Here is a 22,336-nt window from a genome sequence, read left to right as displayed (position 1 = left end):
CTCCACTGACAGACTGAGGAGATTGTTCCTCCCCCAAACTATGTGACTCTTCAATTCCACCCGGGGGGGTAAACGTTAACATTATTCAAAGTTATTTCTGTTTTTACCTACATTTTTATTACTCTTTAATTTAATATTGTTCTTTATCAGTATGCTGCTGCTGGAGTATGTGAATTTCCCCTTGGGATTAGTAAAGTATCTATCTATCTATCTATCTATCTATCTATCTATCTATCTATCTATCTATCTATCTATCTATCTATCTATCTATCTATCTATCTATCTATCTAAGCCACACTCGCCTTACACTCATTCATATTATGAAACCAAGTGGGAACATTCTTTTTAATGAATCTTTATTGATAATAACCCAGAATGAGAAAGTGAAAACATGTTTTCAGAACGGTCTTTAAATTTATTACAGCTCCAAAACTGAAATCTCTCATTCCTAGAAGTACTGACACCACTCGTTCACTACATTGTAGAAGCCCCTTTGGCAGCAATTCTAACTTGGAGTCTTCTTGGTAAGTCTCTACAAGCTTGGCACACCTGGATTTGGGGCAGTTTATTCCGTTCTTTTTAGCAGATCCTCTCATGCCCCCTTAGAATGCCATCCTCAGGTCTCTGCACACATGTTTTATGGGGTGGGCCACTCAAGGAGTGTTGTCTTGGCTGAATGTTTCAGGTCATTGAGAAGAAATGCACTCTGGGGAAAGTTTTCTTGAAGGACCGCTTTGTTTTTGGCAGCATTCATCCTTCCCTCAATTCTGACTAGTCTCCCTGTCCCTGACCCACCATAGCATTGGGGTGGCATTAGGCGGGTGATGAGCTCTGTCTATCCAGCCTGCCATAAATGCCGGATTGATGGAGTTCTACTGAGATCATGCCAACAGCTTCTCCTGTCTCAGCAGGTGACTTCTTCAGATCCTGATGGTTCCAGCAGTCTTCCATTTCACAATTCTCGAGGCCACTGGGCTCCCTAGAACACTTCAAGCTTTAGAAATGGATTGATCCCCTTGCCTTGATCTGTGCTTCATCACAGTTTGATTATGGAGGTCTGCTGGGAGTTCCTTGGATTTCACGGCTGGTTTTTGTCCTGACTTGCCGTGTGAATTGCAGGACTTTCTTTACACAGGTCCACATGTGACTTTCTAAATGCCATCCAGTCCATTCAGTGCGCCACAGGTGGATGCCGATCAAGTTCTAGAACCGTCTCAAGGAGAATGAAAGCAAACAGGTTGTTCCTGAGCACAATTTGGAGGGTCACAGCAAAAGGTCTGAAGACTTCTAGGAGCGAGAGAAATGACAGAATTCAATTCTGGATTTTTAATCAATTTGTATACCTTTCTGAAAACATCTTTCACTTTGTCATTTGGGTAACTGAGAGTAGATTGATTAGCAAAAATGGCAAATGTATCAATTTAAAATTAAATGTACAAAACAATAAAGCATGCAGAAAGCGAAGCAGTCACTTTAGTTGGGTATCCCCTGCATACGAGTGAAATTAAGGTTATGTTTGCAGTGGTAGTTTGTAATGGAAGCATATCAAGTGAAAACAGTGGCACTCTGAGTACTGAGCCCTGCAGGACACCATATTTAACTTCTGCATATAATGACACAGTACTGTCAGCACATTTCTGCATGTACTGAAATTGATTTAATAAATATGAACTAAATCATGGGCGGCACGGTGGCGCAGTGAGTAGCGCTGCTGCCTAGCAGTTAGGAGGCGTGGGTTCGCTTCCCTGGTCCTCTAGTTTGCATGTTCTCCCCGTGTCTGCGTGGGTTTCCTCCGACAGTCCAAAGACATGCAGGTTAGGTGGATTGGCGATTCTAAATTGTCTCTGGTGTGTGTGTGTGTGTGTGCCCTGTGGTGGGCTGGCACCCTGCCCGGGGTTTGTCTCCTGCCTTGCGCCCTGTGTTGGCTGGGATTGGCTCCAGTAGACCCCTGTGATCCTGTAGTTAGGATATAGCGGGTTGGATAATGGATGGATGGATGGATGAACTAAATCATGCAAGGATGGTGCCGGAGAGCCCAATGTAAATTTCAAGCCAATGAAATAGCACAGAGTGATGAATGGCAGCTACTGTATGTACGCTTAAATCTTACAAAATAATTCCTGTAGCTTCACTGTGCTGCTGCTCTGTCTCCTGTAAGTAGTTAACAACAGCCATTCATCCATCGACATCGTCACACTTAATCCAGTCCAGGAGTCTGTTTAGGAAGCAGTTGGGCACAGAAGTGTGAGCCAGCTCTGGATGGGGTGCCAGCCCATCAGCAGGCCAGTCTACAGAGAGGAGTTTTGGGTATGGTGCTAGCTAGATGAGTACATTTAAAATTCAGGACGAGCCACCCAGCGCTAGCGGTGAAGGCCTGGACCTGTGACCCTTAATTTAATTGAAGTGGCTCTGAGAATGTCACATTACGGGGATCTTAAATAATCCTTTTAGAGTTCACGCTTTATTTGCAGTTGCCGTTCCAGAATTTCTTTCAGTTTTGCTCCGCCTGGAAAAGCATCTAGCGGCCGCTTGGCCCTCACCTCGCCACCCCGCCTCATTTCCCTTCCCATCCAGGATCCTGGAATATTCCAAGTTTCCCTGGTTACCAGATTCACAACATACAGAGGAAGAAGAGAATTCTCTTGAGTGTGTCTGCTCTGTGAACAGTAGTTGGCAGCAGTGAGTGGCACGTTTTTCGTTCTAGTAGGCATTCCCGGAAAACAGAATGCAAATTCAAATCGACTGCTCTGAGTCCTCAGTACAACGATGGAGAATTGTTGCTGCTCCTCTCCACCCGTCACTGGGACCATCAAAAAAGGCCCCGTATCTGCTAGGGGTACTGGTGCTGCAGGTCCAGTTCTGTTTACGTAACGGTGTTTTGGTGCACTGTAGATTTAGTCACTGTTGCTCTATTTAATGTTGGCATGGTGTTCATTGTATTTCCTTCTGTTATATGTGTGGATGGAACACCAAAGGAAATTCCTAGCAAATGCGTAGCCTGGCAAAAAAAAAAGTCCAACTTCAGTTCTACCACCAGTGTTGCATCTGACGAAAGGTGAAAATCTTGAGCTCAGTCTTTCATGTTATCAAGTCTATTGACAGACACAAAACATTTTAGAGAAACAGATAAGACATTTTTACATGCCATGAATTTGAATCCTCTGCCAGACCCCAACTCCCATCTGCCATAACCCCAAAATAGCCCAGCAGAGCACAAGAAGTTCTAAAAGAGGAACTGATTGGCCCAACAAGCGAGGAGCTGAGCAGACTGACAAAGAGGTAAGTGGGTGAACAAGCGAGGGGCCGAGCGGGCCAACAGCTGAGGAGGTGACTTGAGTAACAAGGAGGCAGCTGAGTGGGCTGACAATGAGCCTGGTGGGCCGACAAGCACTGAACTGAGCAAACTAACAAGTCAGGAGCCGAGTGAGGAAGCCTCCAGGGGCTGAGTGGACTGACAAGCCGGCAGGTGACCATACTGACACATAAGGAGCTGAATGGGACAACAAGCCAGGAGCCGAGGGGACCGACAGGTGAGCTCCTGGGGACGCTGCTCTGTGTGGATGTTGTGACAATAAAGCCACTTGACTTGCTTTATGAACAGATTGTCACACCGTTTTGGATTTTATAGGCCACCACCATTTTGTTTGCCAGGATGCAAGTCTGTGTTACTACGGGGCGAGCCCAAGAAGTGGCGCTGTGGTGATGTCACATTTTTCATTATTTCAGCCGGTGTGTCACAACAGAAGTCATCTAAGATTGTGAATACTTTAGTTCTGCTCCTTTTTCATTAAAACCTTTTACTGTCATGTCACAAATCAGAACAAAGTGTTGGTCGGGAGAAGTGACGTGGTGAAGAAAGCAGAAGAGACGGATGACCAGTTGTGAAGTTTAAAACGCTAAGCCTTTTAAGATGAAACGTAGTAGTTTGTAACCAGGAATAGACACATAAAAATAACGTAATTCACACCAACCCAGGAATCCTAATATCGGACACTCCAGGGTGGGAAATGTCCCAATGATGTCACACATCACATACTCCCAGGTGATTCGCAGAAAGATCACCAAGGTAATAGTTGATGCTCTACTACAAATGATAAAATGAATAATAATTAATAAAATTAATAGAGTGTGCCAAATAAAATGAACCATTCATTTTTATTAATAATAAAAAATAAACTCTGGGGTTCAAATTGTCACCTAAGAAGTCTGCCATCGACTGCCTCCTGGCACTGAGTGTTCTCATGGAGCGCAAACTTGAATATCAGCAGAGTTTCTTTGCAGACTTTGTCGATTTTCGCAAAGCGTTCGACTCAGTTGATCGAGCTGCCCTGTGGGACATCCTGAGGATCTGCGGGATCCCCTCAAGGTTGCTGGATATCACGGCCGGCCTGTCCACTGGTACTGTGAGTGCTGTGCAGAGTGGAGGCAGGACCTCTGCGTTTTTCCCAGTTGATTCTGGGGTTCGTCAGGTGTGTTCTGCTCCTACTGTCTTCAATGCTTGTATGGACTGGGTGTTGGGCAAGGTCATGGGGTCCAGCGGCTGTTGGTGAAGAGAGATTCACAGATCTTGACTTTACTGATGATGCTGTGATCTTCATGGAGTCAATGGAGGCTCTGATCGGGGGTCTCGAGTGACTGAGTGAGGAGTCTGAGTGTCTGGGCTTGTGAGGGTGCTGATTAAAAACCAAAGAGCCAGGCCTTTAATGACCTCTTGGGCACGGCCATCAGCAGTGTGTCTGTCTGCGGAGAGAGTGTCGACCTCATCGAGAGGTTTACTTACCTCGGCAGTGACATTCACATCTCTGGTGATTCTTCCTATGAAGTCAGTAGATGGATTGGGAGAGCATGTGGGGTGATGAGGTCACTGGAAAGGGGTGCGTGGCGCTCCCGATATCTGTAAAAGGACGAAGGTCCAAGTCTTTAGAGTCCTGGTGCTTCCTGTCTTGTTATATGGTTGCGAGACATGGACGCTATCCAGTGACCTGAGACGAAGACTGGACTCCTTCATGTGTGTCTCTCCAGAAAATCCTCGGATACCGTTGGTTTGACTTTGTGTTGCTCATGGAGTCCTGAATGAGGCACATGACCTGCACTGTGAGGGAGCGTCAGTTACGGCACTACGGCCATGTGGCGCATTTCCCCGAGGGTGATCAGCTCGTAAGATCCTCATTGTTGGGGACCTGAGTGGCTGGACCAGACCAAGGGGCCGCCCACGTAACACCTGGCTGTGGCAGATAGAAGGTCATTTCCTGGAGGGTGGGACTGGACCACGTGTCTGCCTGGGGGGTTGCCAACCAGGATCCCAAGTTGTTTCGTTATGAAGTGGGTGCAGCAACGCACTGTACCAGTGCAGGCTCCCCCACCTGGGGTTGAATTGAATTCAGTTTTGTTAAGTTTGACTTGATTGTATGGAATGTCACAAGCTTTAAATAAATTCAATAAAAAGTTATAATAATTTACAACATCTTCCGCAGGCCCCAAGTCCAATAGTGCTGCCATACTGTGACTATTTATTGTCACTGGCACCATGAATAATTCTTAAATCAGGATTGAGTGCCCAGTGCCACTTTCCCAATACTAATTCTTTCTTCACAACCTTTCGATTCTTTAGCTGAGGACACAGGAACACCAAACATATTACCTGAACGTTCAGAAGACATTTTGATCATCCGTTTTCTCTCACCTTGTAGCTCTGGTTTCATTTCAGAGATTAGCTGCTTCATTTTAGGAGCCAACATATTGTAAATATTGCATAATGTAAGATGTGAAAATCATAGTCCTCATGGTCAAAAACACCCATATTACATGCACAACATGTACTCAGACCTTGAAGGGAAGGCGACAAAAATTTTACAAAAATAGCACATTATAACAATTATAGAGTCTTTGAATTTGGTTGGCGAGTTGCTAAGGATGTGTGTCACTATGCATCACATCATAAAGGATCCACTATAAAACACCGCGAAATGCTTCTGCCTGCCCTCCAAACTTATGGATTTAAACCTTGAATAGCATTAATTCTCAGCTCTTAGTGTTAGGCATCATCGCTCCCCAGTATTTGGTTCATATTCTACGCATTCTATTTCTGATGATATTCTCCTATTTTTGGTAACAACTCCATTCAGTCTTGGTTTTTGCTTTGTTGCAGTTGTAATTAACATTTTTTATTAATTTTTCTGGAGTGCCCTGTAGCTGATTATTTAGATTTCAATCATTTTAAACGGTTAGCGCAACTGCCGACCCTAAAAACTTTGAAAATGACCCTAAAATGCAAGAATAGACTGTGTTTAGTTTTTAATCTAGTCAATACCTGTTGATTTTCTGAACCTTCTAACAATATTTGATAATAGTGAAAAATGCCAACCAAAGATAGAGCCAATAATTTATGTAACCTTCGCCCTTAACGCTCGTGACGAAGTAACCGCTGTACAGTAATCGTATAGTCTGAATGACCTGCCCAAGATGGCGCCCGAATCCGAGCCACGTGTATTTTATTTTTCAGGACCTTCCCGGAAATTACCTCCTGTGACCTTTACTTCCGGCTCCCGCCCGGCCAGCCATCTTGAATTACTGAACAAAAAAAAAAAAAAAAAAAAAAGAAAAAAAGGAGGGGGGGCGAGAGAGCGAGAGGGGGAGAAGGAAAAAAAAAAGGCGAGACGGTGGGACGAACAGAAACGAGGAGACCGTACCAGGGCAGGAGGGGAACGAGGCCGAACAAACGCGGCATGCCGGGCAGCCCACCCGCGAGGATTCGCACCGCCGACGGGGGAGTGAGTCTAACGGCGAAACAACAATAAACGGCAACGGCCCCCCTCCGCCATTCGTGAAGAGAGAGAGCGAGAGAGAGAGAAAGAGATATCCGACAAAGACGGCGGACGGACGGACAGGCGGGAGAGAGAAAAAGAAACGAGGCCCATGGCGCGAGCAGAAATGGGCAGCAGAGGTTGAGCTCCCCGAGTGGCGCCCACTCCGACGGCGAGGGACGGCGGGCAGGTGAGGAACTCGGGGGGTCAGAAGGAAGGAAAGGAGGGCGGGCGAGCGAGCTGACGAGAGCTGGGGGGCAAGCGAGGGGGCGGCCAGCCGCGAGAGGGGAAGTGGGGCGAAGTCGGGCCCCGGTTTAGATGAAGAGACGCCGGGTCGGGTGGGGTGTTGAGACCGGGGAAGGCGAAGAGCTGGCGGCTAAAGTGACGGTCCGTTTAGGAGGAACGGAGCAAATGAAAAGCCATTCGGGGTATGGCATTGGCAAAAAGGGTACGAGCTGAAGTCGAGCTTGGGGGGCTTCAAGGGAGGCAGACGGTCATGTTGTCAGTGCCGGGTAGGCGATCGAGGAGAAAGAAAGTGGGTTAGCTGGGCAGTACACGAGCCCGCGGAAGACTAGGACAACTGGAGAAGTGAGGCAAATGAAGAACCATCTGGGGGTGTGCCAAGCAGGCAAACAGGTGGGAGCAGAAGTCGGGGGCAACCAGAGAGAGAGAGTGCGGTTTGGGGGCCTTGTGGCGACGGACGGAAAAACGGGAGGAAGTGGGATTCAGGAAAAAAAAAAAAAAAGCGTCGCGATTAGGACTTGTAGAGAAGTGGGGCAGCTGAGGGGCACGGCAAGCAGATGGGCAAGGGCTGAGGGCAGGTTTGGACTGAGAAAAGGACGGCAAGACCGTGGAATAAGAGAAGGGTCCAGAGCAAATACCAGTAGGAGAAGTGGGACAGTTGAGGAGCCATTGAAGAGTGTGTGAACCAGACAAGTTTGAGTTGAACTCGGTGGAGGGCACAGCAAAAGATATAAAAAAAACAACAAAAAAAACCAGAGGAGGTCCACCAGGGTCATTTCTTTAGCTGAAGGGTAGGCTGTCCCGGACAGATAGATGGGGTTGGTCTTTTGTGGGGTCTCACTTGCTTTCTCTTCAGTTTCTAACTTCTGGGCACATCACAAGACATGGATAAGAAGAGAAATGGGCAAAAGGAAGAATCATCGTGGGGTGTGGCACGCAGGCAAACAGATGAGAGCAGAAGTCAGGGGTTATGAGGGGGAGAGAGAGTTCGATTTGGGGACCCTGCACCGAGTTATGGGAGGAAGTGGGTTCCAGGGGGTCAAAACCAACACAGTATTAAGATTAGGGCATGAAAAGAAGTGGGGGCAGCTGAGGAGCTTGGCAAGCAAATGCATATGGGCTGTGGTCAGGTTTGGGAACAAAACCTGTTTTGGAAAATGGTTAGGATGGTGGGAAGACTTTTAAATAAGGGGGGGCATATTCCAGTAGGAAAAGATGGACAAGTGAGGAGCCATCAGAGGAGTGCCAGCCAAACAAGTTTGAGCTGAAGTCCGGGGAATGCTGAATAAAAGACCCAGACAGACAGAGAGGTTCATCTGTGAGGGCCCTGGTGGGCTCACCTGCTTTCTCTTCAAGTTCTAAGTTCCTGGCATTTCATAACAAGACTTAAGACCTGGATGAGAAGAGAAAGGAAGAACTGTGGGGTTATACCTAGCAGGCAGACAGGCGTTAGCTGAAGTCTAGAGCAGTAAGGCAGGGAGATGATGAAGTGGGTTCCAGGAAGAAGTCCTTCACAGCATTAACATTGGGGCATGTGGAGAAGTAGGGCAGCATAGCAAACAATTTGGTAAGGTTGGGGGATAAAATCTGGTTTAGAAAATGGTTAGAAGGATTGTGTGATTGTTTAGGCCATGGAATAAGGTTGGAGGAAAGAGTCCATAGCAAATGTCAGTAGGAGAAGTGGGACAGTTGAGGAGCCATCAGAAGAGTGTGCCAGCCAAACAAGTTAGAGCTGAAGTCCGTAGAGGGCAGAACCAAAGAGAAACACCCAGACAGATAGTCATTTATTATTGCCCTGGTGGCCTTACTAGCGCAGTCTCTTCTGAGTCTACCACAAGACTTGAATGAGAGGAGAAATCAGTAATGAGGGGAGGTTTTGGGGCCTTATGGTGACTGATGGAAAAATGTCAGGAATTCAGTTCCAGGCAAAAAAATTCCTCACGTCGTTAAGATTAGGATATGTAGAGAAGTAGGGCATCTGAGGAGCATGGCAAGGAAATGGGTAAAAGATGAGCTCAGGTTTGTGCATAAAAACATTAAGCCATCGTTCTGAAAGTGGTTAAAGGATGGTGAGACCGTGGAGGTCATGAAATGTGGAAGGGGTTCGGCCCAGAGCAGATGCCAGTAGGAGAATTAGAACAGTGGAGGACCCCTCAGAAGAGTGTGCCAACCAAACAAGTGTGAGCTGGAAGTCAGCTGAGGGCACAGGAGAAGAGAAAGACCCAGATATAAGAACATAACTGATAAACAGGAAGACAACATTCAGTCCACCGAGCTTGTCTGTTTTACTAATAGATAAGCTGTACCAGACAGAGTAATTTGTTAGGGCTTTCGTTTCAATTTCCAAAATCGGGACATATCAAAAGACTTGAATGAGAGGAGAAACGGACAATGAAGAACCAAATGGGGGTGAAGCTAGCAGGCAAATGGGTGGGGGCAACAAGGGGTAGAGGGTGCGGTTTGGGGACCTCGTGACAAATGGTGGAAAGAGTGATAGAAGCGGGTTCCAGGAAGAAAAATCCTGGACAAAGTTAAGATTAAGGCACGTAGAGAAGTGGGTCAGCTGAGCACCCAACTGGGGAGTGTGGCAGGCAAATGGGTAAAGGCTGAGGTCTGGCTTGGGAATAAAAACTGGCCATGAAATAATGGGGGTATAGTTCGGGATGCAAATGTCAGTAGGAAGAATGGGGTGTTTGAGTAGTTACCAGAAGTTGCCATCCCAGCGAGTTTGAGCTGAAGTCTGCAGAGAGCAGAGTCAAAGGGAGGAAGTCATTTGCACCAGTAGTCCCTTTATTTTTTCCAGTTCTGGTTATATCACAAGATGACATAAGACTTGGATGAGGAGAGAATTGGGCCAGTACTCCGCCATTAGGGGTGTTTGGCAAACATTGAGCATAAGATATTTGACAAAGTCTATCAGGCTCATTTGTTTAGCAGTCCCAGTATCTCCTCCGGGTACCTTTTGGGTTGTCTAGATTTCTGCTTCAGCTACATGTCTTGATCATTTGTTTCACATTTTCTCAACTCTTTGTAAAGAAGCCCTGCCTGGCTCATTCTGGGGCAGTTAATTGAGGGAGTTGGGTGAATAGAAAGGAGCCAGCATAAGATTGAAACAGTCCAACGAGTGAACGTCACCTTTACGATAAACTGCAATTAAAGGAAGTGTTGGGCACCTCTGTAGAAAAAAAAAAAAAGAGAGGTACCAGAGAAACCAAAGGGGCAGTATCTGGGTCAAACTGTGAGACAACTTGATTTGTTTCTGTTCGGGTCAGTTCAGCGTGTTTTTGAATATCCCCCTTTACCAAGTGCAGGCGCGGAGTGCTGTAACAAGTTCATAGGTAAAATGCAATTACCAACTTTACAAATTACAAAATACTAACAACACATACAAGAAATTAAGAGGAGGCCAAAGGAGCTGTCATCCGTTGAATATGTCAGGCAGGCAGTTGTATGCCAGTAGGTGATGCTCCCAGCGATACTGACCAGTAAACCGTGACCTGTGGGTTTAGGGCAGGTGAGCCATGTGGGTATGTGCTGCTTGAAAGACCCACCTTAAGTCACACTGAAGATGGATGGGCAGGAGGAGTCCATTTAATGTAGGGCCTGATGAGTTTGGGCTGGCAGACAAAGTGTAATGTGGAGTTTGGGGTGAACTTGTGGCTCAAAGCACCCACAGTCAGGCCCTCAACGAATGAGGAGCGTGAAAGCAAGGGTGCGCTTTAGAACACAGCTGCTTCTGTGCATTGTTGCCAATGGATATGGGCAGATTGTCTGTGTCGGACAAGGGGTGGCTACTTCTTTCACTTTGGCTTTTACATTCAGTGTCCTCACATGAGTGTTACTGGTCACGCTGCTTGTCCCATTTGTTGAGGGGGTGGGGGGGCACCGCTGGCTCCTTTGTAAAGTAACTTATCAAAGATGGCTTTGTTATGTCCCAACAGCAGGCATTGCACCCAGCTTGGTGCACTCTGTTCATTTCAAAAGGACCTTTATTGATACAATAGAGCAAGCGGGCGAAGGTGGTAGTGGGCGTCTGTGTGTCTGACCGAAGACGTTTACTTAGTGTCTGGCACTAGAGATCAGCTGGAAAGTTGCCCACCTCATGGTCATAGTCCTTGCCACCATAACTGTGTTGCTCTTGGCTTGATTACCGTTTGTCCGATAGACAGGTCCCGCTATGTTGTGTTTGGTGTTCTGTGCAGCTTCAGCCTCTCTAAACAGCTGGATCCCCTGACGGTGTCTAGGGTTGTGATGGGTAAAGCTCTACTTGTATATTCTCCTTGGTTCATAGTGGCCTCACTAGACGACCGTATTGGTGACTTGTGGGCATTGGGAACACAAAAGCCAATGTTGACAACTCCTTGTAGCTCGCTTTCCTGCCTGATATGGTTTCAGCCATCATGTGTGTTCCTTATGACAAGTGGCCTAGTACAGTCTGTGCCACAGCCATCCGCTTTTAAACCCTGGGTGACTAGATGTTTCAGCATGGTGCTCTTAATATGCAACCATTGATTAACGCTGCAGTGTTTTATTTTTTTGGCTGTCATCTTGTTACCTGGAGCAGTTTGACAAGGTGTGGAAACTGAGCCGAGTAAACAGAGTGCGGCCCTCAAGATTTTACTTTCGAATGTATTGGGACTCCACACCCAAACGTGCATAAAGCAGACAGGTATTGGTTCTTGAATTGCTGCAGTGTAAAAGGGGCATTAGACATTAAAATGGCCTTTGGTGACGTGTCGCGGTGTCTCGTTATACTGGCGTGGTATTCATAGCTGCCACCGTTAATATCAAAAGTTTTAGGGGTGAGCAAAGGTGAAACAAATACCTATAGAAAATACAAACTAGACTTGTGCTCTTTTACGGTACACATTGTCTTGTTTTAGATAATTGGTTTGTCAAGGGGTTGGCGTTGCAAGTTGCACTTCACATTTTCTGATCTCAACACCCTTTTTTTTTGCCTCGAAGTAGCCTGGGCAGTCCTTGATCTGATTTGGGATATCGTAGCTAACTTTCTCCTGGGGGTTTCCTCTTGGAGCCCATGCTGTCATTTCCAGGCCCCTCGTAGTTGTTACTCAGGAGGTGTGCACGCCTTGAAAGTCAGGCAGCAGTAACCCACGTCGTTTGATCTGTGAGAGTGTGTGCATGTGCATGCACACACACACCCCAGGGAAAGACTGCTTCCAGTTTTTCGCCTTGCGCTGGATAGCTTCCAGATATTTTGCTGCCATGTATGAAAAAAAAAAAAAAAGAAAAAAAAGTTTGACTTCTAAACAGGAAGCTGAAAAAGGAACTCGAATCAAGAAAAACAGGATGTTTAGGAAGTGGCTGACTGTTTAAACTCTTAACAGGCAAGTGGCAGTACCCAGACCGATATGGAGGGGCTGCCACTAATATCCTTCATCTTTCTTTCTCTTGTTTGTTCTGCAGGCCCCCCCCACCCCTTGCACAAGTGCCATTCTCACCCCCTGCTATAGGGGGCATCCCCCGCCATGCCGTCAAATGCGCGGGCAGGAAGCCTGAAGGACCCAGAAGTGGCTGAACTTTTTTACCGCGATGACCCAGAGAAGCTCTTTGCTGACCTGCGAGAGATCGGGCATGGTAGCTTTGGCGCAGTCTACTTTGTATGTGTACCAAACTTTTTTTTTTGTTGTTGTTCTGTATGTCTTGCCCCACCTTGTCACCACAGGACCTACTTATCTCTCCTGTGGCCCCTCTGTTGTCTGTACTTTTGTAATCTCATTAATGCCTCATCTGTTTTTTTACTGTTAATCTCAGGCCCGGGATATCCGCAACAATGAAGTCGTTGCCATCAAAAAGATGTCCTACAGTGGGAAGCAGTCCAATGAGGTACATGATTCCATCTTTAATGCACTTTATTTAGCAGCCTTAATCTTCGTGTCACTGCTTCAGCTCTTTCAATAACCTGTCCTCTTCTACAGAAATGGCAGGACATCATCAAAGAGGTGAAATTTCTTCAAAAGCTGCGCCATCCAAACACTATCGAGTACAGAGGCTGCTATCTCCGGGAGCACACAGCATGGGTAGGTGACAGCACTCTTGGCAACACAGTGCTGCATTGTGATTTCGAGTAGGAGCAGGTAGCATGCTAGAGGTTCAAAAACCCAGCACTGAATGAATTGTTTGAGTTGTAAAAGTGTACTGTAAGGATTGTAAGTAAAATAGAAATTCGTGGACTGGGGGCCTAATGTTTAAAGAATTGAGCTGCAGACTTCACTCTTGCAGCGTCTTCAAATGTTGTCTCAGTGCTGTGCCTTATGAGTCTATTTTGACCTGATTCTGATGCCCCTTTTTTGGCACACTGCATGGCCCATCAGTCTTACTTCATATTAATTGATCATCTTAAGCTGTAGAACCAATGTGTTTTTAAAACATGTAGGATGTTTTGATGGGCTTTAAACAAAGTACCCTAAATGGAGAGTACAATCTACTAAGTTCAATGCTTCGGAGTACCGCTGTGGCTTCGGTTTTCATTCCATCCAGTTTCACAAATAAATGGTACAGTCGTAATTTGAAATGATCCAATTGTTCAATTAAGTCTTTATCTTTTCTTATTTAACATTCAGGAAATACGTACTAGTAGATATTTAGATGTAAACAAAATACAGAAATGTACATTTATTGCCATATCTTTAAATATTAACTTTATTGGATTCTTTTTAATTCAACATCGTTTCCTGTTGAGTTTACTTCCTTAGCTGTATCCAGATACGGACCGTTAGACATGAGAGGGGCAGACACGGGTGCAAATGCTGCATTCCAGTGTGTGTCAATTAATAATAGAAGCTGCTTGATTCTCGAGTTCAGTTCTGCAGACCTGCAGGTGTTCATCCCAGCCTGCTTTTAACTGGACTCCTGCCTTTATTAAACAAGATTTTATTTTCCAGTTTTTGTCTTTTTTTGTGGTAATCCTGATATTTTAAAATGGGTCTGATACACAAATACTTGCTACATTTCCCTAAAAATGTATCTGACGTTTATTATTAATCTCTTTCCTTCTCAGTTAAATAAGTGAATTTTGTACTGAAGTAGCTGCTGCTCTTTAGCATTGACAGTCATTTGCTCCAGTGTCTTTACTGCTCGTCGTTAATTTAAAGTATTTAGTTTTAGTTAAGGGAGTAAACTCAGCAGGAACACGGCATTAAAACGAATATGGTAAAAGAGAGTTAACATTTTTGATGCACCTTTAAATGTTAATTTCTGAATTTTGTTTACTACTTCAGCAATCTGTGACTCTTAGGAAGTCATTTACTGTCGTTATATTGTTAGCATTTGTGCTTAAATTGTGTGACGTTAAAGTGGCTTGTGATGGCACTTGGCCTACAGCCGAAGGAAATGGGTTGGAATCCTAAAACACCCGAGTTTATACCCTCAGACTATTTACTTTTTCTCCTGCTATGAAATACTTCCTGTTGATTTATGACAACAGTTGTTGTTGTGGACGAAGTAATGCATCTTCATGTTCTGTTTCTTTATTAGCTCGTCATGGAGTATTGTTTAGGATCTGCTTCCGACCTGCTGGAGGGTAAGCCTCTTCTCTTTTATGCGAGCACACAGCGTGCATCAACTTGACTTGCTTCAGCGCAGTTGGTTTGCTTCTCGCAACTGACTGATTATCTAACCAGACATTCTTTTTTTGTATGTGTGTGCGTGCCTTATTTCACAAGTTCACAAGAAACCTCTCCAGGAAGTGGAAATTGCTGCTATTACCCATGGTGCACTGCAAGGTCTGGCCTACTTACACTCCCACAACATGATTCACAGGTGAGTGGGGATCAGTGGGGAACATCTGTACAGCTGCCGGTACAGTTCTGTTGGGCTGCTCTTTTTTTTTTTTTTTTTTTTACAATTTGCGCTGTGTGAATGAAGAAGACACCAACTTGGCATGTGTTAGGATTTCACTGCTTTTTCCACTTGTCATACATTTAGTTTTGACCTTATTACAAAATGTTCATTAAGGCTGAGGAAGCCAGTGTGCATGAAGGCATACGCCAACTTTGCTTTTGTGCACTCATGATGTATATTTCTGTTAAGGAAAAGAAACTCTGTCAATTAAATGGATTTGGAAGGTTTCTTCTGCACTGACTTTGTCCTGTTTAATGTTGGGGTGTCACTAATTATCTGTAGGCTACACTCGCTTCTTTGGGAAGTCTGATGATTACCAATGTACCTGAAGGAAATCCACTCAGATATGTCAATAGTTATTAAAAACATGTTTAGGAACTTTGATTACAACATTTCTTTCTGCACTATAATCCTTGTTTGACTTCCCAGGCATAAAGTAAATATATTTATCTTGCCCGGAAAATGCCAGGTATAACTGTAGAGGAGAAAAGTTCCTTATATCTGGACCCACTGTGTTTAACATTGGGTCCTGGACTGTATTTATGCCCGTTGCAGAGGTGATCTTACTTGGGAGATTGAAATAAGTCTTTCACTGACCTGACAGGACATCACAAATACCTAAATACTGCCCAGACTTTGCAATGCTGGGTGTTGGAGAAAATACAAGGATAGCACAACGTGAGAGCACTTGGGTTTGGCCCTGGCTCTCAAGGTGTCCGTCTTCATTGTGGTGAGCAAGGTGGACTTGTGCATCAGGAGCACCCCGAAGCAGACGTTTAAGTAGCTGGTGAAGGTCCTTGATAGAGAAATTTGGTGGGTGTGAAGAACAGTGTAGGAATAAAAGCATAACTTTCCATTTATCATTGTAGTACTAGGGTGTTGTACTGTGTTAGCCATTATGAGTGTAGTGAGAAGTCAAGCAAAATGACACCTTTTATTTGCTAACTAAAAAGATTACAATATGCAGGCTTTCGAGGCAACTCAGGCCTCATGATTACATCTCGCCTGAAGAAGGGGCCCGAGTTGCCTTGAAGCCCTGCATATTGTAATCTTTTTAGTTAGCCAATAAAGATGTCATTTTGCTTGACTTTTCACTACAGTTATCATTGGAAATGTAATTATTGCATTTTGTCATTTCTTAAAGTTCAGAAATTCTGTTCTGGCACAGATGCCTTTGCCTTCAAAAATCTCTTCATTTCTGACCGTTTCATTTGTAATTTGGTTCATTCATACTCCTCAATTTTTGCACAGTGGAGCAGTTTTTACCAGTTTGGTTTTTTTTTTTTCTTCAAAAGTTCCTCTCATTGGGTCATGCTAAGTGTGGATTAGTGACATTTTGAGGTTTTGTCAATGATTTTGGTGGAGTTGAGGCCAGAACATCTCTCTCTCTCTCTCTCTCTCTCTCTCTCCCCCCCCCTCCATTTTAAGCCACTATAGTGTGGTTTAAGCTTCATTAGGGCAATGACCTAAAAACCTGCACCATTTTGGTGGTGTGTCCGGAGTGCAGGGTTTTATCCAGTGTTTGTTTTTGCTTTACTGAGACCATTCACCTTTCAGTCCGTCCTAACAAGATTCTCAATAATGTTATCATAGTGGGGATGGTGTGCTATTGTGCACTGTTTGTTTCGCATCAGATATACTAATTAACATTTAGGGAAAAGTTTAATTTCTGTTTTTGTTTTTTTTTTTTATCAGACACCCACCCCTTGTCACATATTTGCATTATCATTGAGATTATCAGCTTCTTCTAAGGGCTTTGTCACATTAAACAACTTTTCCAGTCATTTTTAGTCGAAGCCTTCATGTACATAACCTTAGCCAGTCATAGGCAGTTGGCAGGGCGCATTTGTGAAGACGATCACATAATGTGATGTACCTAATGACTGAGACTGGTTAGTCTGCGACTTGGTTGGATAAAATCAAACAGGTTTGATTTTATTTATTCTGAGGGGCGGTGTGCAAGAGTTGAGAACCAATGAGCATTCAGCTGGTAGTCCAATTAAGAGAGTTCATTCATGAGGAATAACAAACGTGCACTTTGGACCTTACAAATAGAAGGGAAACTTGTCTGTCTCATATTTTACTTACTATTACAGAATGGAAAAAATAAATGGCAGAGATGCTGCTGATCTCGCAGCTCTTAACCTTTTGTAAAACGCCAGCTCCATCAGGCAGCGTGCTATTGCACAACTGTGTAGGAAGATCAGCGCTTGGTTGGTAAATGGGACATGGGTTGTGATCTTTAGTTGTTTAACTTGACGTGGTGGTACGGCGAAGAGGTCAGTGACTGTGACATACACCCTGAGCAAAAGTTATGTGACAACAGCTTTAGCCACTGTCCCGTAAAGGCTGTTATTTACTTTCTTGGAGAAGGAGTTCTTGTTCATTTTACGCCATGCATTGGACAGGTGTGAGGGGTCAGTTTACTTCCTCACGTACAGGTGTCTTGATGGATCAATATGGTTGAGTGTCATTTTGGAGTTCTGGAGTTAGCTCTCAGTTCTTTGCTTACATTTAATGTGACATGCTACAGAGGTGCTCCTGCTGTTTTGTGGGGTCTTGGGCTTGAGTCCCTTTTTCACAAGCAAATGAAAAACAGTCAGCATCTTTTTGTTAGTTATTTTTTATTTGGTGCTTTTTCATCTACTTTTTGTTATTAGTAAATTGGCCCAATATATAAAATGAGGCCTTCTAGCCCCCTGTATAGACCTCACTGAATAGTCCCAGCGGCTGCTTCACTGCAGCATTAAGGGGCACCACCATCTTAAGCTGATTGTGCAGACTTAACCAGACCATAACAAACTAAACTCAAGTAATTAAAATGAATGCACAGCAGCTACGTGAGATTTTCCAGGTATACTCCTCACCGTGACGCTGGAGAGGCGCAGCGTGTTATATGTTAAGAATTTGAGTGTACTCTGTGCGTGGGGCAGTCGGTACCCTGTAAACGTACAATGAATGCAGCATTTAGTTAAACATTGCGCTGTGTAGAACCTGCAGACATGGTGACATACTCCTGAAAGTTTGTTTATTGGAATTTATTAGTCCTTTAATTCCTAGTTTTTTGTAATCATGTATGTCAAACTGAGCACAGTATGTTACTTTTAAAAATCTTTAACCATGTAAATAAAATGTTTTAAAAATTGAAATTGTTCACAACCACACAGCAATTTTTTTTTTCCCCCAGTGATTAAATAAATTAGTAACAGATAATATTTTATGTGTCTAATTTCTGCAAAGTTTGTCTTTTGCCATTAGTGTTTCTGCATGCTACAGATGGCACAGGCATATTCTCATTCACATACCGTGGCAATACGGGGTTGTTGGAGAAACTCAGTTTTTAGTTTTGACTTTATTTTTCACCTAAGAAGTTCAGTGTAAACTCGTCATTTTAACTAATGATTGTTGATTGTCCTTTACATTCAAAGTCACTCCAAGTTAACGGTAATTGGCAGCTTTTCAAAGTTTGACTCCTCCCCTTTTCAAAATGTCTCCATTCCACCTTTTTCTTAAGTATTAGACTTCTGCCAAAAACATCTTCTTTAATTACAGCTGCTGACTTCAGTAGTGTGTTCAGTGTCACAGTTAGTTGTGCCTCACCTTTTCTAAAATGGACCTTTTTCCGAGCAGCTCTTTGTGTGTGTGTGTGTGTGTGTGTGTGTGTGTGTGTACACACTCTCGCCTCTTCATATAATGGATTAAATTGAGCTCTCGGCGATGATCAGCATCTTTGAAATGGTGTCATTTTCAACCCAAGACTTTGATTCTCAATAATCAGGATGCTGGAGTTCTCCTCATTTATAATACAGTAGGCGAGCCACTAATTTGGTACACAGGCGGAGTCCATGAACAGATTGTTTGTTTTTTTTAATAATATAGCAGATTGTATTTGAGAAAATTTGGATGTGTAGTAAAAAAAAAAAAAAAAAAGAGATGCATATTTTAATTTTTTGCATACTGCTTTCTGTTTTCCGTTTTTTTTTTTTTTTTTTTTTTTTTTTTATAAAATGTCAGCTGTTTGACCTTTTTCATTTAATTTCACATGCTTTGTATTTTTCCTTCAGGGAGGAACAAACTCAGTAAATTCATTTATCAATGCAAAAAATGTATAGCAGTGTTGGGACAGAAACATTTTATTGGCTTCTTTTTATGAAAATCCAGTGTTTTCTTTGCGTACAGGCAGGTGTTGTGTAATAATAATAATTTATACCTTTTTAATGCTCAAAGTGTTTCACAGATTTTTTTTAAAATGAGCAACATAGAAAAAGCAAAAAAAAAATCGAATGTACAAAACAATATTGGCATCAGACACTTAATATAATATAGTAAATACAGGAAACTCACAGCTTTGAACTGGAATAAGAGACCACGTACAGGTCGTATAGAAAAGAATCCCTCCCCCCCCCCTTCAAAATATTCCCTTTTTTTTTTGCTTTACAGCCTTAACTCACAAACCAATATTTTTTTCCAGCTTTATTTACTCAATGCAATCTCTAACATCCAAGTGAAAGATTTCGCAGTTAGTTCAGAAGAATGATAAAAAATCAAAAACAAGAAATCCTGAGATTAATAAAGGTCCCCAAACTCAAACTGGTGTCAGTGCCCACCATTTCCATTGCAGATACTGGCTGTGATCAATTGTAATCCGTGTGATTAGTGAAGCCGTTCCTGGCTCATTCATTCCCTTGATTGGCAGTGCCACTGATACCACCCATGGAGACAAACAAATCTCGAAGGCTTTATCAATCCCAAGGAGCTCAGTAAAGTCCTTCATAAAGAAGTGTTTGGTAATACTAGGACCCTCCCTGGATCCTCCAAACTGGATGGAAGAGCAAGGAGGAAACTGGTAAGAGAGGCTACCATGAGGCCAATGGCCACTTTGAAGGAGTTACAGGATTTGATGTCAAAGAGTGATCATTAATGGTGTGATGTGACAACAATTTCACAAGCGCTCCACCACTGTGGCTTGTTTGGGAGGGTCGCAAGGAAAAAGACACTTTTCAAGAAGGGCCACATTAAGGCTCGTTTGACCTTTGTCAGAATGCACCTTGAAGATTCTGATGCCAAGTTGAAAAAGGACTTATGGTCAGATGAGACCTAAATCAAACTATTTGGCCTCAATACCAAACGGTACACAAATGCAGCTCACCATCCACAATACACCATACCTACAGTAAAGCATGGAGGGGGCAGCATCCTGTTGTAGGGGGCCTGGGACTCTCATTAGGGTAGAAGGAAAAATGGATGGGGCAAAATACCATCAAATTCTTGAGGAAAACCTGCAGAAAGTTGAAGACGGGCAGAATCTTCACCTCTCAACACAACGACCCGAAGCACACCACAAAATTGACCACACAGAGGCTGAAGGAGGAAAAAAAGTGAATGTCCTGGTGTGGCCAGTCAGAGCCCAGACCTAAATCCAATTGAAAATCTGTGGAAAGATCTGAAGATAGCAGACCACCAACGTTCACCATCCAATTTGACCAAACTTGAACAGTTCTGTAAAAAAGAGAAGGGGAAAATATTACTCAATCTAGGTGTGCAAAGCTGATAGAGAAGTAGCTCAATGGACAGTGACATTGGGGAGGGGGGATCCTTTATTAATCTCCGTAGGTCTTGTTTTTGATTTTTTATAATTTTTCTGAACTGTAGCTGTGATATCTTTCACTTGGATGTTATTGGTTGCATTGAGTAAGTAAAGCTGGGAAGAAATATTAGTTTGTGTGTGTTTTTTAAGTTAAGGCTGTAAAGCAAAAAAAAAATAGGAATAATTCGAAGGGGGGGGATTCTTTTCTATACCTACTGTATATGTAATGCATACGTATGTGTGCATGTACGTAATGGGGAACTTGTACTGAAAAATTCAGTTTTATTTTACAGAGAAACTTTTCAAACATATTAAAATTATATTGAAGCAACGTTACAGTAAATTTAATTCTCTACATACAAATAATTGAAACTAATATAAAGTCATTGAAATGCATACAGCACTTCAACCTTATGCTTAAACATCCAGAAACTTTTGGCAATGATGAAAGTACCTCAAGGAGTTGAAAAAGCCATAGAAACGAAACAAAAAGCCACCCCTCACTGATGATTACGAGCTGCCTCTGCTGGGGCATCGCTTGACAGAGTTCTGCTCCAACCCCGGAACTGCTTGCTTAGGATTCTGGGAAGTCCAAACAGCAGGTCTACCACTTGCCTAACCTGAGATGGAGCTTGCTGCGCTCCCTGCTGAACACATTTGGTAATGTGTGCAAATGAAAGCACAGAATGATCTCAAATAGCAAGAGTGCATGTGCTTTACCAGCCTATACTGTGGCTTAAGTGACAGCTGCCCTGTGAAAACTCGCTTGCTTTGTTTGTAAGAAACAAGCGGGAGCTGCTTTTTTAAGTGGTTTTATTTGCTTGTTCGTGTCTGTGGAATTGCCAGAAGTCCCAACACTCCTGTATTTGTGTGTGTTTTACTTGACTGCTTGTCCATATGATTTGTTAATCAGCCTGTTTGTTTTATTACCTTGCTAGTCTTCATACTGGTATTCCACTGATTTGATGAACGGTTTTTGAGTTGCAGTTACAGTTTTCAGTTTGGGTTCTTGTATAATATTTAATATCCTCATGCGCATATGGCTATAAATGAGTGGATCTGGATATGCATGAGAAAATGACTTCAAATGTGTGGTTCGGTCTAATGACAGATGTTTGAAGGCATGTGATGTAATTAGAGTGAGGGGGTTTGATGGGGAGGGGAGACCACAGCAGCAGTTCCCCAGAAAAACTTTGCATGGACTGCGAAGCCACAGTCTTTGATGTGGATATTCATGAAGGCTTCTGAAAGAAAGCTGGAGGGGGAAGTAAGCACATATCTGAGGATGGTGGGAAGGCAGTTTTTATTCATGTGGTTTGTTCCTAGTAGTTCTCCACATGTCTAATGGTTAGGACATCTGCTGCCCAATAATAATTTCTTTTGGGCTCAAGGTAGAGTTTAGGGTGGATCACCATGTTAAGCATTTCTCCCGACTCATGCGTGTCTGTCTGTTTTCTACAGAGATGTAAAGGCAGGAAATATTCTGCTGACAGAACCAGGTCAAGTAAAACTTGGCGATTTTGGCTCTGCCTCCATCGTTGCTCCTGCCAACTCCTTTGTGGGTACTCCATATTGGTGAGTTCTTCTCTTGGTTATATCATTAGTAATTATTAGGCCATTCGTAGTTGTTTTGGATTTTTGATTGGCACAATGTATGCAGTGTTATGAAAGCAGATTTAGACTTAAGCTGTGATGCAGAGAGAGACCTCTACATTCTTCTCTCCCCTTGTTGGGATCTGGCAACCTTTGGAGAAATGTCTTCAGAAGTTGATGCCATTTGTGATTCCACTGGGCTCCAGTCTATTTGTAACTCTGTTGGTCAACACTCTCTTACAAACTT

General features: G+C 43.6%; 1 protein-coding gene across 1 annotated transcript in view; it reads left to right on the top strand.

Moving 5' to 3' along the window:
- The first annotated feature begins 6,548 nt into the window (after positions 1-6,548).
- Positions 6,549-22,336, top strand: part of LOC114661648 (serine/threonine-protein kinase TAO2-like) — a 37,342-nt gene continuing 21,554 nt past the window's right edge. The window contains 7 exon segments of the mRNA XM_051935341.1: positions 6,549-6,993; positions 12,474-12,667; positions 12,822-12,893; positions 12,986-13,087; positions 14,544-14,589; positions 14,732-14,828; positions 21,958-22,071. Coding sequence (XP_051791301.1) covers positions 12,536-12,667; positions 12,822-12,893; positions 12,986-13,087; positions 14,544-14,589; positions 14,732-14,828; positions 21,958-22,071 — 563 coding nt within the window. The 5' untranslated portion in view covers positions 6,549-6,993; positions 12,474-12,535.

This window comes from Erpetoichthys calabaricus, chromosome 12 (genome assembly GCF_900747795.2).
Source record: "Erpetoichthys calabaricus chromosome 12, fErpCal1.3, whole genome shotgun sequence".
Lineage (NCBI taxonomy): Eukaryota > Metazoa > Chordata > Cladistia > Polypteriformes > Polypteridae > Erpetoichthys > Erpetoichthys calabaricus.
Note: the sequence above shows the minus strand (reverse complement) of the source record. Positions and strands in the feature narration are given on the sequence as shown.